The sequence below is a fragment of the Peromyscus maniculatus genome, chromosome 6 (assembly GCF_049852395.1).
Source record: "Peromyscus maniculatus bairdii isolate BWxNUB_F1_BW_parent chromosome 6, HU_Pman_BW_mat_3.1, whole genome shotgun sequence".
Lineage (NCBI taxonomy): Eukaryota > Metazoa > Chordata > Mammalia > Rodentia > Cricetidae > Peromyscus > Peromyscus maniculatus.
In genome coordinates this window covers 14,671,076-14,686,043 of record NC_134857.1, presented here as the reverse complement: position 1 = coordinate 14,686,043, position 14,968 = coordinate 14,671,076, and the positions used below count along the sequence as shown (strand labels likewise).

At 35.4% G+C, this 14,968-nt stretch overlaps 1 protein-coding gene across 11 annotated transcripts in view; it reads right to left on the bottom strand.

Moving 5' to 3' along the window:
- Nucleotides 1–14,968, bottom strand: part of Nlgn1 (neuroligin 1) — an 891,533-nt gene that overhangs the window by 464,179 nt on the left and 412,386 nt on the right. For all 11 annotated transcript variants that reach the window (XM_016000879.3, XM_076573976.1, XM_076573980.1 and 8 more), the window contains one exon: nucleotides 11,554–11,706. In XM_016000879.3, the coding sequence (XP_015856365.1) occupies nucleotides 11,554–11,706 (153 nt within the window). The remainder of the gene's footprint in view (nucleotides 1–11,553; nucleotides 11,707–14,968) is intronic.

The following is a 14,968-nucleotide window of genomic DNA, read 5'->3' as shown; positions in this document are numbered from 1 at the left end:
GGGAGGCAGAGGCAGGTGGATCTCTGTGAGTTTGAGGCCAGCCTGGTCTATGGAGCGAGATCCAGGAAAGGCACAAAGCTACACAGAGAAACCCTGTCTCGAAAAACCAAAAAAAAAAAAAAAAAAAAAAAAAATTCCCTAAATAAAAAACATGCATGAAATAGAGGGAAATGTTACTAAGAGAATAAGTAGATTTTTTTAAATTTAATTCCTAATAGTACAAAATTACAACTGGCCTGTGACCCTGCTAACCTTGGTTCTGAAAATCCGCACTTCTGACCCAGGCACAACCAACAGCTTTAGTCAATATCACAGCTTAGTTTCAAAACAACAGCAGCAACAAAGTCAAATATCTATGCTAAAAAGCAGATTCCTTGTGATTAGGAGATAATATAATTTCATGTTTCCTGGGAAAACTCTCGAATAAAACAGGTTTTTTAAGAAATAATACATCTTTTTTAAAGTTTATTTTCATATAAAGTCAAAAACCTAAAGAATTATGGCATAATTAAAATAATATAAAATCACTACATCTCTTCCTGTCAGAAATAATTGCCACTCATTGTGACAATGTTACCACAAAGAATCCTTTCTACTGGCTTAAGTCTATTTGAGTGTGTTGAATATTCATTCACCAAGAAAAATGAATTTTCTATACAAGATGCCATTTTCCCAAGATCAAATACAGTAATCCAGAGGCTATGACACAAAAATGAATGTCTCTTGGACATGTTTTTCATCTTGGGGCATTCCTCTGTGCTATAAAAATGTAGAAATCACTTCAGGAGGATTGCTTCACCTGTGCCTCAATTTTTTTCTTAGAGTAAATCTATGGTCCTCATGCCACAAACTGGGCCTAGAGAAGTGAGGGAAGGCATTCAGGAGACATTCATCTGTATAATCTCCTGCCTCACATACTCACAGCAAAGTTCAGGATCTCCCACTTGACCTTGTTTTCGTGACAGGTGCTACACACCTATAATTCCATGTAAAACTTATTGGATATCAAAAGACAAAACTAATTAAATGCTATCTTTTGTTCCTTTCACAATTATCTTTAGAAAACGATCTTAAGCTGAATCTGAAAAAACAATAAAATCTGCAGCATATTACATCTGTAAATGCATGAGTTATTTTCTGGTGACATTACACCCATCTGACATCAAAGATCAATATTTATCACCGTTTTCAGGTTCCATAGTATCGATGTTTTCCACCACCTCAAACACAGAGCAAGTATCTGAAGAACACAAACACTAAGTTCATGGTAATGCAGGAATCACTCATGAGTTTTCATCGGATATATCTTTCATGTGTAATAGTTCTAGGATAGGAAACATTTGGATCTAGATATCCAGGGAGCTTTCTTGCCTCTGCTAATAGAACACACCGTGATTATGTTTTAAAAGCTCCATCTCATTTAGGAGGAATAGAAAATGTGCCTTTCACATGTGGCTGCTGCTCTTTCCTGCCAATTGCCTCATCACAAGCCGCTGTGCTGTATTCCCTGTGCACCCACCGTAGGAAAAGCACAGTGAGTTCAATTACAGGGCTATTGAAGGCATTTTGTTATGCATGCAGAACACTCTTTCAGGCTTTGAGGGTTTAGCAAATCTGGTAAGATGTGGAAATTATATTTTAATTTGGGTAGTAGGATATGCCCCTGGAACTATCAATACACACAACAATACCAGCGTGAAGAACAGACTGCCTGGGCTATGGGAGCAGAGGGAAGACAAGAGCCAACTTGATCTGAAGGATCCAAGACAGGATGATAACTTGGCCCGATGACTGAGAAGTTGGGAGCATGCAACAAGCGCAACTGCCCTGACAGACAGCAGGATGCCAGCAGTGATGGCTTTGGACTCCAATGTCCATGTGCTAATAGGTTCATCACCTGCCTGTAGTGTCACTAGGAAACAGAGCTACCTTCAGGACCCACATAGTGGAAGGAGCCAAGTGAGTCAACTCCACATCTTGTCCTGTAAGATGACCAAACACACATGGAATACACAGTCAGAGCCTTTCACACACCCACACCCCTCTCTCCTCACAAATACAATACAGCAGTAAAAGTAATAATTTGTAAAAATGAAATAATATATCTTTCTTGAAGCTTATTTTCCTAGAGAGTCAAAAACTTAAAAATTCTAGTATTGCACGCCATTACACAACTACATATTTTTTTTGTCATAACTAATTGCTTCTATTTACGGCAGTGGTGTGTGTCACTGAAAGGAAGACTAGAACTCTGCCTTCTTTCTGTGATACCTAGGCTCTACGAAGCAAGCTTCCTTGCTAGTCTGTGTACTCTCAGCAGTGAGGTTGGCTCACCACGAGTGGATCAGGTAATGGCACCAGGAAAGCAAGGACTGAAAGCTGCAAGATGATGTGTCAACATAAACATTTTGACCTTTTAAGTTGATTTATCCTGATGTTTTGTCATTGTAACAGAAAGACGACCTACATAGAAGGCAGTCTCTGCTAATAAGAATAGCAATATTCTTTAACAGGCTTGAAAATGGTAGGAAAAACAAACAAAAAAACACAACAAAACAACAATAACAACAAAAACCTATGGAATAGACCCCAGGAATTATGCTAACCATAAGACCTGGAAGAAGCACTAAAGAAAAATAGAACCTTGTTCTATTTTAAGGTACTCTGCCTGGTTGCAATGTGTGACATTTGGAATTGGAAGATTGGGGTCATCTGGAAAACCCGAGGTGAGGAAACAGTGGTGGCAGTGAAGCTCAAAGAAGACACCAAACACAACTCTGTCTCTAAACAATGAACTGGGACAATTCAGAATAAAAAGAGTGAAAAGGGAATCGTGCCCGAATGTTCAGAGTAGATAGTACAGGGAACAGTTGAGGAAAGGGAAAAAAGAAAAGAACTGCATGTGCCTGCAGACGAGATGCAGTCTATTCCTAACAAGCCAATGAAAGGGAGAGCAGGATGCCAGGCCCTCAGGCTGGAGTAGGCCCGGGCTAGGGAGGGAAAAAATAGATTTCAAAAAGCCAACAAAGCTGATGTACTCAGGATCCAAGTTCTTGCATGATTTGAGCACAGAAAGAGCTCTTAGATAGAGACTAATACCTTCATTTTCTTTTAAGCAGCCGTAGTATAGTTTCTTAAACTGAATTGTTTTTCTGAGATGTATAGGACAGGTAAGAAAGAGAATTGGCCTTTGTCTTTATGAAGTCTGAAAGTTTCTGTCCCATACTGTAGCTTCAACATCCAGCTCATGGTTAATCATTCACTTTCCTCTGCATTTCATATTTCAGAAACTAATGCTGCTCAGTCAGTCACAGCTCCATCCTGCTGTTGTTTGTGGGGAGTCTACTTGCATGTATTTCTGCATTTCTACTTTCTTCTTTAAATAAGTCATTTTGCTTCCAATGTGTTAAAAACTATGGCGGGATGTTCTCTGACTCTAAATCTTTGCCTTTTTTTAAGACCTAAGAAAACCCCAACCAGCTCTTACTGTGAAAGACAAAATGATGTTCCCGAATCTCTTCATCTATATTTCACCTCCACAAACAGTTGCAGAGGTGATTTTTTCATAGCACTCCAATTGCTTTTGCAGAAATACAACTTATCAAAATATGTTATCAAAATATGTGTTCATACCAACATTAAATGTCACTCTTCCTTTCTTACTATGAACCTGAAAGAAGATGGATTGAGTGATTTTTCCACTCTTGTGACCAAGTAATAAGAGCTTATTGAAGGCACTTTAGAGATATGTGAGGAGTTTGTGAGTGAACAAATGAATGTACTAATTAAAAGAATGACTCCTGCCATGCAAATGAGGCTAATATCTTGCCATGTGGATCACTCTCTGTAGAAATGCAGACTAGATTCTGGCCCCAGAAAAGCCTTTCCTAGGAGTGAGGGAATTTACATTCTTTGTTATTATTTTCAAAATCATTGATCTCAATAAATAAAACACTTATAAGTCACATGCTTCACTTACTACCAGTATTTGAACATTCTTTGAGAATTAATAAAGCATAATACATTCTTAAAAGACTGGTTAGAGCCTAAATGTGGCCATATTGGTGAGTAAAATAACAACATAAGATTAAGAAGTCTTCAGTATATCTTTTATTTATTTAGCTCTAGAATAAAATTGATAATACTGAGTCCTAAAGCCTTCCAAATTGTTATTTAAATGTTTTTCCATAATACTGTTTTGATTAATTTCATCATCAGAACATTGACAAATTTGATAAAATGTCTGTTGGGTGTGTGTAGAAGAAAGATTTCTAATCTCCCAGAAGGCACAAGGGCTCAGTTAGTCCCTAGTGAACATAAATATGATTGTTATTGCTGTTGCTACAGTTACTAGCATAAGCTAGTTGTCAACATGAAATGGAGAAACCTGAAAATTCCACACATATCAACCATGTTGAGTTGGAGAGATTCAATAGACATCAACACAAAGATAATGGAAGTCAGGAGCACATGGAATTTTCTTAAATTTAATTTAATGAAAGTTTTGGCTATTGTAGAAGAGTCACATGGTATTGGCAAGCCAGTGTGCATGTCTAGGGGTCATCTATTCAGGGAGCCTTTTCAGAGTATCTGGTGTAGCATACGTTCCTCTGCATTTCACCTGCCATTTCTCTAGAACCCACCTATAACTCAGAAGTTAATTATGAACTAAGTTGCTGTCTAGTGAAGATCGTTTGCTGCTTTCCATTTATTTACTGTCATCCGTCACGCTCCTTAAGGCAGCAAGTGTAATGTTTATAAAACCCTCAACAATTAACAGAATTTCTATGCAGAGCACTGTGTAGTTGAATATATCAACAGACATACCTGGAATATGTTTTATAAAATTCTCCTGATATCTACATTAACTGACAATTATCCGTATCTCATTTCTAAAGTATGCTGTTCGGGTGTAGCTGACTTTTTTCTAAGCTACATCAAACACACTGGAGATAGTATGTATAATAAAAGTAACAAACACGTAGTTTATTGTGCAAAGTTTCAGTAATCAAGTTTTTTTTTATTTTTAACAAAAAATCTCTCTTCTCTAGGGTGTTCATATTAGCACTCAATCAAAATTGATTAACACCTACCCTTTATTAAAACCCAATTGAAACAACTGGTATGTTACAGAAGAATTCATAAATCTCTATTTTTCTAAATTGCTTTTAGGTTTCTGCTTTTATAAGTAAAATCAACAAATATCTTGGCTCACTGGATTTGGTTTGCACTTTGCTGAATGGCACTGTAGAAATCTGAGCATTTATTGCTATGCTTTTGGTTTTATATTTTCTAGTAACACAATTTTCACTCAATTCTAATATTACTCCATGTTGCAAATACAAATAATGCAGCTTGTATGATAAATTTCTTGTTAGTATAATGTGAGAAAAATTACTAGTGTATAATTTTGATTATTATGCTTCTTACCTTTGTATGGCAGTGGTGATTAAGACATATAATGCCTTATTCTTTAAAATTTTTTTTATTAATAGGGCATGCAATTCTTTTAAAGTATGTATTTTTCAAATATAAATTACAACCTATTTATTATGGTTTCATTTGTCACAAATTACTTCAGTTATTCAAGGTAAGAGTAATATGGAAAAGTAAACAGTAAAGAATGGTATTTTGTCTTCTTTTCAGTAAAACTCAGGGTTTTGTTCAAAAACTAGGAATCCATAAAAAAATATGAGCTCAAGAACAGAGTAATTTCCTTTGTGTGACCCAGGAACATACTTGGACACACGGTAGGAAATCATCAACATATAAAATTTGGCACATGATTATATATTGTTTACATATGCAGGTTTTTTTTTATTTTGGTATTAGAGATTTGTTTCTAAGTGAGGCAGATGGGAATGAAAAATAAAAGGCAAGAATTTCCCCACTAAAAATACAGAGAACAAGAACCCAAGTGCAAAGCTGGAAAATGGTTTGCTTTTCTTTTATTCTTTTCTTTTGAGACTACAACATAATTACAGATTCCCATCCCTCCTTTCCTTCCTCCAAACCCTCCCACATGTCCTCCTTGCTCTTGTTCAAATTCACAACCACTTTTTCATTAATTATTCTTGCATACAAATCTGTAAATGTATAAGTATTCTACAGACTTAGTGAGTCCCCTTGATCTGAATCTCCTAAAATTCAAATACAGCCCATCAGATACATTTTGTTTCTATTCTTTTAAAGTTCAGGTATATATATATCATGCTTCTGAAATAGAAATTAATTTAGTGTTATAACAATAAAGTATATAAATTACTGTTCTCTAACAATTAATTCACCTTTTCACTAATCAACTCTTTTATTTGTTTTTTCTTTTTTGTTTTTTTGAGACAGGGTTTCTGTGTGTAGCTTTGCGCCTTTCCTTGAACTCACTTTGAAGACCAGGCTGGCCTCGAACTCAAAGAGATCCACCTGCCTCTGCCTCCCAAGTGCTGGGATTAAAGGCTTGCACCACTGCCGCATGGCCAATCAAACTCTTTTAAAATGACAATGTTGTACCTACTTTTCTCTCTTCATAAAAATGCATATTGTTAAATTGAGTGTTATCAGTGATAATTGATCAAACTAAAGCAATAGGTATCTATACATTGTCTCTTGTAGTATTTTAAGCCTTACTATAACATCAACAACCTAGTTATAAGAATCATTAAATCTCATTAACCAAGCTGAACAGAATAAAAACACAGTTTATTAATATTAGTTTGCAATAAGTTAAGAAAAATTGTTTTGGACTCTTTAGCCTTCAGTAGCATTATAAACTAATTGTAATTCTTTATATAATTTACTTCAATATTTTCCACTCTGATGGATTATGTAAACTATATTTACAAAGTAAAATATTTAACCAGCTCTTTTCCCAAAATGTGTTGATTTCCAGACAAATTTTGGGACTTATAAATCCTAGGGGCTTCATCCCTCCTGGCTAGCTTCCATGGTGCTAGAAGCTCTATGTAAGCTACTGGAGAAGAAAAACAACCTTCACTCAATCCTCGCTAGCTATTAGTCCTGCAAACTGCAGGACTGACTGGCCTGGGGAGCCTGACTCACTGGTGCAGCAGTGGCGTGAATATCAGGAAAGTGACAACAACTTTGTCACTGAATTTCAGATCTGCTACACGAGACAAAGCTCATACCTAGTGCCACTTTTTTGTTCTAGAACCAGTGGCTAGGCAGCTTATGAGCCATAGGAAAGAAGCTCCTACTTTTATGATACTTAACAGACATAGTAACCAACTCAAGGAATTATCCTTAAACCCATAGAACACCACATCTCACAACATTAATCTGAGATGTCCCTTTTTGTAGTTGATGGTGACTCACAACTGCCCAAAGTTTAGTAAATAAGACTGCAGAAACTCATACCTAAAGGAAACATTTATATAAAACATATCCTCTCCCATATCTCAGGGATCATTACAAAAGAAGGGAGCATAAAAAATGTAAAATTCTAGGCTGGTGACTGACTCCAAGGGAAGATTATCTTCTGGACCCAGGAGAGTAGCTAACATATAAGATCATAACAGTCATGAGAGCATAAATCATGTACAGTTCCTAAGCATACTAAATCATAGCATGGAGAGGGGAGTTGAGCATACTATCCCACGTCAAGATAGATACACAACTATTAGAGACTCTTCACTCCCAGGAGAGGGAGAGACAGCTCTCCCTAAGAGTGTATCACCTGTTAAGTCAACCACGCACTGCAGAAGACCACGCAGCCGTGAATACTTAGACAACATAAATTGGTTTTGAGGCATTAAAAAAAGAAAAGACAGAAATAACAAATAAAGGACACAAGTTATATGGGTAAGGAAGGGAGATGAGTTGAGAAAGTGTTTGAGGCAGAATATGATCAAAAGCACATTGTGTGAAAGTCGAAAAGAAATAACAAAAAAATATAAAAAAATTTTAAAATATCATTGGCTAAAATCAAGAATTGCACAACAACCTTTAACAGGTCCTTACCACACAGAGGTAACTCATTAAATTTCCATCAGATAGCAGATTTTACATTTACCTAGGTTAGACACAATGGTGTTGAATTGTTCCTTTTACAGTGAGAGTAACATGAACTTATTCTAAATTTAGAATAGTTGAAGCTCATTGTAATATTAAATTCTTCATTATATTTTTTATTTTATGAGATTTAAAGATGTATTACTATTTCAGTGGTTTCTGTTTTCAAAAAAATGTGAATGCACTTCATCTTACAAAGTAAATAATTTATTTCATCACAATTTTCATTTTTTTCCAATGAAATACACATTTACCTAGGGTACAACCAAAATATTTCACATAGATTATTTTCTCCTATTAGAAAACATAACCAAAACATTTCTCAGGTAACCAAGTTAATAAATTTTAGTATCCATAAATTAAAATACTAAAATGTAACCAAGTAATATTACTATATACTCTATTTCAAGATAAATGGAATAGTAACTTAAACAGCGGATGCTGAAGGAGGCAGAAACAGAGCCAACTTACAGCAGAACTGGATGAACACAAAACTGTGAGCAGAATCATGTTCAAGTCTGGATGTTTATGTCTGATACAGTCACCGGGAATGGTCAGCTGACTCAGACCTTGAATGGAGAACCATAGTCCTGCCTCTTCTCTTTTCTCTATTTTGTCAACATTACTGGCAGTTATTGTTCTCAGCACACAGCTGAGGGAAAGCCATGTCCAGTCTTGAGTGAGAGTGTGTGCCACTCTCCCAAAGAATGCCATAGAAGCTTCTTAGTTAGGGAAGTTATGTCAACCATCAACTTCCTGAATATACTGACAGATTTAGTATTTCTCCATGCTATTTCTAATTTATAATGCACAAAATACTTTTTCACACAAAATGCTTTAAATCTAGAACCTTGGTCACTAGATAGTCATATGAATTTTATAACTGAAACATTTTTACTTCACTACTCATCACTAAAAACCAAAAGCAAAACAAGCATGGCAAATTCAAAGTGACAATTATTTCACCTGTTCCAGACACTAGCTTGCCTGCCAATTGCCACATATCAACAGAACTATAACTGGCCAGTTATACACCGGCTTCCCAAATTCATCTTCACAACAAAACACCAGAATCAAAAGACAGCGCATTACTTTCTCTGATATGATATCAAATCTTATGCCTAATTCTCAGCATTCACCCCACAGTGAACTTGACCTCCATTCTTGTGGAACACACACCTAAGAATCTTTGGCTTACCTTGTTGTTAGACAAATATTCACAACAAACACATCACAGATCTAGAGCTCTCATTCTCATCATTTAGCATGATGAGTGTTGATCTGGTTTGGGGGGGGACACTTGTGTGAAGGATACCATAACAAATGTTCTGGTAGTCTCTTTTTCTTGGATTATTTCATTTTAATACATTCCCAACAGTTTTATTTTGAAAAAAAATTCTAGAATTAACACTTTAAAATGTGTTAGAGCAGTGGTTCTCAACCTTTCTATTGCTGCCGCCTTTTATAACAGTTCCTCATGTTGTGGTAACCCAACCATAAAATTACTTTTGTTGCTACTTCATGACTGAAAATTTGCTACTGTTATGAACCATTATGTATTCCAGTGGTCTTGGGCAACCCCTAAGAAAGGTTTGTGCAAAGGGGCTATGACCCACAGGTTGAGAACCATTGCTTTATATGATTTCACTAACAAATTTTGATTATTTTTCATGTTAAAAGTTTAATAAAAAGCAGCCTTAGGCTGAACATAACCCTTATTTAAGGAATAAAGGAGGCAACTGAGGGCTGATCCTCAGATTCCAGACAGAGCAGACCAAACTGGGAAAAATCTCATCCTCCATTCCTATGCTGCGAGCACTGAGACAGACCATGTGATGAGTGAGTCTTCCTTTTCTTTAGCTGCTTAATTGTTGTATATTAAGACATGACGTGAGCATTCATGTAGGATTTAAATCTGAGCAATGTGAAGTCCTTACTAAAGACACCATAACCACAAAAATAATCTTAAAAAGTAAACAAGAAGAAACAGGTTAAGTTTCCATTAACTTACTCAGCTCATCCTAGGAAACTGTACTGTGCCATACTAATTGTCAAGTAAGACTCCATATGTTGTAACTACAAAGCACTAACTCCACAGCTGGAATTCCTTTTAGATTTTTCAGTCTACAAACATGTCACTGCACAGAATTTTCAATTGGAGATTTTGGAAAAATATGAGAATGATAGCTATTAATCTGACTGAGTTATAGAAATAATATAAAATACAAATATTACAAAATAAAAATATTAAGGCATTAAAAGCCTTCTTATGAAAATGTTTTGATTAGGGATAATTATGAACACATCTTTCTTTGTCTTCTAATAAACAGAATTTTCAGTGGTGAGAAGCATGTCCTAACCCAACAAAATGATTCTAACTGAACAATGCATGACTATACACTTTGGTCATCAAAATGTACCTGAGCAGTGGGCTGTAGAAATACATTTTACCTCTACTGTCTAAGTATCCTCATTGTATCATCCACTTGACTCCATCACATTGTCAAAATATCTAATGAAGACTGAGAATGTAAAAAGCCCTCATTCTCAACATGGCAAAAATATCTGTAAAAATGCTATGAAATAGTATACAATTCAGCATTTTTCCTAAATTTAGAAGACAAAAATCAGGTGTAGAATATTCCTTTTTCTAAACAAAATGATTTTGAGTCTTGAAGTTGTAGTAAATTTTTAGAACAATTAAGATTAAAAAATAAAATCTTCTTAGGACACATTGTTTTTTTAATCAAGTTACATTAAAACACTGCAGAAAATTTTTTATTAAATACTATCTTTCTTCATCATTGCCAATACTGTGACCTACTTACACTGGAAGAACAGAAAGTTATTTTTTAAAACTTGACTATTAAATAAAAATATATTTTACTAGGAGTAAAGTTTCTCTATTTTTATTCAAAACTCAGTATGTCAGCTTAGGCTCTGCCTTCCATCTGGAGACACTGTGTAGGACTGAATTGAACTGTCAGCTTAAGAAATGTGTGTATGCTTTATTAAGTCATTCAATAAAAATATACTGAGAGAAAACATTCTTAATTATTAGGGAATCACAAAAAAAAAATAAATGAAAGGAAATGCCTATAAGACAAAGGTAAACAGTAACTTCCCTAAGTTAGTCCATATGCGATCCCAGAAGGAAATGTAAGCCAGCATTTAAGAGCACAGAAGAGCTCCAGCATTTTTGTTTCCTCACACCGCGCAAGAGAAAAACAGAAGGAGCACATCTTTGTTCAGGGACTTGTTTATCTGGCCTTTGCCATTGTCAGCTTCCATGCTTTTGTATAGCCACACCATGCAGAACATCTTCGCAATCAACGCCTCCATTACTTCTCCACTACACATTTGAATTTTTCCCAAGTTGACTTTACTTAATGTGTGAACTTTCAATGAACGCATAGAACCTTTCAAAAATTTACATTCAAAAACCATATCAGGAAGCATAGAAGAAAGCAAACAAAAAACTATCACATACTTTATGATGAATAGTGAAAGAAATAAGAAATATCTTACCAAGCACCCCAAGCCGATAGTTGACTGTGATGACGATCACATTGCCATAGCTTGCCAAGACACTCCCATCATATAGATTTCCAGTGCCTTCCATGTAAGAGCCACCATGGATGTACACCATCACTGGCTTGGGACCCCCACTGTCCCGAATATCTGCAAAATAAATGGTTGACAATTATTCTTACCCGCAACAACAGGCATAAAGAAACAGTACATTTGCATGTTAAGGACAAGGAGGGCATGATTTTGATGTCTTTAAATTGCTGTTTTTCTTAAAGTGTTTCTTAAGCAATTCCTATTGAGAGGTATTGTAGAAAAAAGCAACAGGCACCCATTATTTTCTGTCTAAAGCTTTGTTTTCAAGAGATAGACATAGTATTCCTGAACTATAAATTAAGGACAATGGTTCATTTCTATGGGAGTGAAGGAATCTGCCCCTCCCCCTATTTACTGTGGAGCTTTGTATCAAATACAACATGATTACATTAAGTCATTTGTGCTCTCATTTACGGATATAATTATACATTGTATTATTCATTTCAGAGTTTGATTTTACTGCTTAAGTACTGTCAAGTGATTGTTTAGACAGTAAAATTATGTGCATCTGAGCACCTGTTGTTGGTATATTTACGGGAATGTCATTTAAATGATGTTTTTAGAAAAGCCATGGAGTCCATTCATCCAAACCAAACATAGGCTTTGGGAGAAAAAAGATGACAAAATTATATTTGCATTACTTCTTGTAGCTCATGTACTCTCTTAGTCCACCTTGATGTCATGTTTTTAATCATGTAGATGTGAGATGATTATGCTAAGGTCAAGTAAAGAGTTGCAAAATGTAGTGTGACATTAATGTGATTTTCTCCCATTCTCAATTTCCGACACTTTATTTGCTAAGATACACTGACAGCAACTATGTGGTTTTCAACAAGAATGCAGAAATATCACATAAGAAGTGATTTTATCAATATTAAAAATGTAGTAATTTCTGTTGAAAAGGCTAACCTGTGTGTTTATTCAGTTACAAACCTTAACATATCAAAAGATGACTATAAATAAAACATTACTACTTTATAGCAAGTTGTGGTCCTTTTTGCTCATAAGCAACCTTGTATGGAGTATATTTTTTAACGCTGGTTTGAAAGTGTCATTCATGGATATATTTTATTTTTTTACTTTAAATATTTTAATCAAACTAAACTCCCTTAGAAACTTCCAGCCCTCACCCCAGCATTCAGTGGAGGTGTAAGTTAGAAATCCCAGGGAGAATTGGTGAGGAATTAGGGACCAGTTTGCCATCCCTTTAGAAAGGAATGACCTATTTCAATGCGTCATGCCTTCACTTTTTCTTACTGTGATAGAGAGATTTATTTGAATGAATGAAAACTCATTTTCAGATCACATCTTGCAGTTTCTCTTGTTTATTCAGACTTTCTGGTTGAGGAAATGGCTCAGGGCACATCATGGACTCTTTTTTTTTTTTTTTTTTTTAAGATAACCAATGCTTTCAAGAATTGTTTTTTTTTTTAAATAGTTTCTTCCTTTTTTATAATTGAATTTTAGTTTAGCATAAATTTAGTGGACTTCATTGTGACATTTTCATACATTAGCCATTACACTTGTTCTCAGGTGTCCCTTTAAGAAAAATCAATTTAAAATATCCCACTGCTTGTATGTATGCACGCATCCTTCCCTCCCTCTCCAATGGATGTACTTCACAAGAATATCCTGGTTTTGAGTAGGAACACTTTTACACTGTGATCATCTGCTAGGCATAGTCACCACCTTTGTCCTGAAATTCTTTGACAGGCAAAAGGTACTCTCTCCCTTATTTATTTTATGTGTATGGGTGTTTTGCCTGCATGTATACATTGTGCACCACATGCGTGCCTAGTGTCTAGGGTACCAGAGAGTGTCCACTATCCTCTGGCGCTGGAGTTACAGACAGCTATGAGTCGACACGTGGGTGCTATGAGTTGAATCTGGGTGCTCTAGAAGTCAGTGCTCTTAACCCCGAGTCAACTTTCCAGCCCCTGTATTCCCTCTTTTACCAAGATTTGGGGGTTTGTGGAGGTGTTAGATTGAAACGGGGGAAGGAATCCCTTCTAAATCATTAAACTACACACCTAAAATGCCTGCTTGCTACATACGATTTTAGCTTATTTTTCTTGTAAGGTTGGCATTGAAGAAGCAATAATAAATTATTAAACTGAAATCATTAGCCGAGCTGTTCGCAGCAGACACTGTACTCGGCTAATTGTATGCTTGGAGGTAGCACAGAGGGAGGCTGTTTCAGAATTCTCCTTTAATTAAAATTACATAGAATTACAAAGCACCCACTGTGAACAGTAATGAAGTCTTGGTAGAGCCGTTCTGTTCACCTGGAAGACAATACTGGCACACATTGGGAAGATTAGCCCCGCACCTTGAAGCAGACCCACATGGGCTGGCTCACAGAGTGCAATCATGTCAGAAGAATCTAGGGTCTGAGCCTAGGCTCTCTCTCTCTCTCTCTCTCTCTCTCTCTCTCTCTCTCTCTCTCTCTCTCTCTCTCTCTCTCTCTCTCTCTCTCTCTCTCTCTCTCTTCTCCTTGAAATTTATACTTAAAGGAATCACAAATACTTAGGTAAATTTGAATTTCTAATTCAGTTTTTCAACTTTTCAAATATTTTGGTCTTGCCTAAGAAGTTTGAGTATTGAGCTCCTCTTTGCTAAGAAATTAAATTAAATTGTAATGCTTTTTTTTCTTTTGAAGTAATTCTGAACTTAAATACTGTAACATGTGTTGATAACTAAAATTACTGAACCTAAATTAATTTGCTATTTGGGAACTTTTAGAACACATTGGAATCTTCTAAAATAAATAACTGGAATTCTTTGTTAGTGGCCTATTTTTTACCTGAGAGGCACATTTTCATTTGTTTGCTCAATCCCTAAGTCTTTTTGTTCTTAAAAAAAAAGTTAAAAATCATAATTATTTACTTTGTTTTTTAAAACAGAACAAGACATTGATTGATAAAATGGAATTGATATATCAGACACCATAATATTGAATATCTGTTCATGATCTTTAATGATTACATTTTGATAGTTTCTCTATTTTATCTTCAGCTCATGTATTAAATGTACTTCAGTAGTTAATATTGAATACTTTAGATCCATTGTGCCTTTTAAACCTTCTCTATTATTTCATTCTCTACATAAAAAATGAAGTGCATAAACTTGATGCTTTATATATAATTTTTTACTTTGAATAAATAGCTACTTCAGACTTTACTAAAATTGGCACTTTGTGAACTCTCAAAACACTAGCTTAGTTCTAGTACGAGTGTAAGTTTTCACAAGCATATTCATATTTTTTGCTTGTTTTAGGCCTTGTTAAACAGAGTCCGAGAGGAGTGGTAAAGGAAATTAT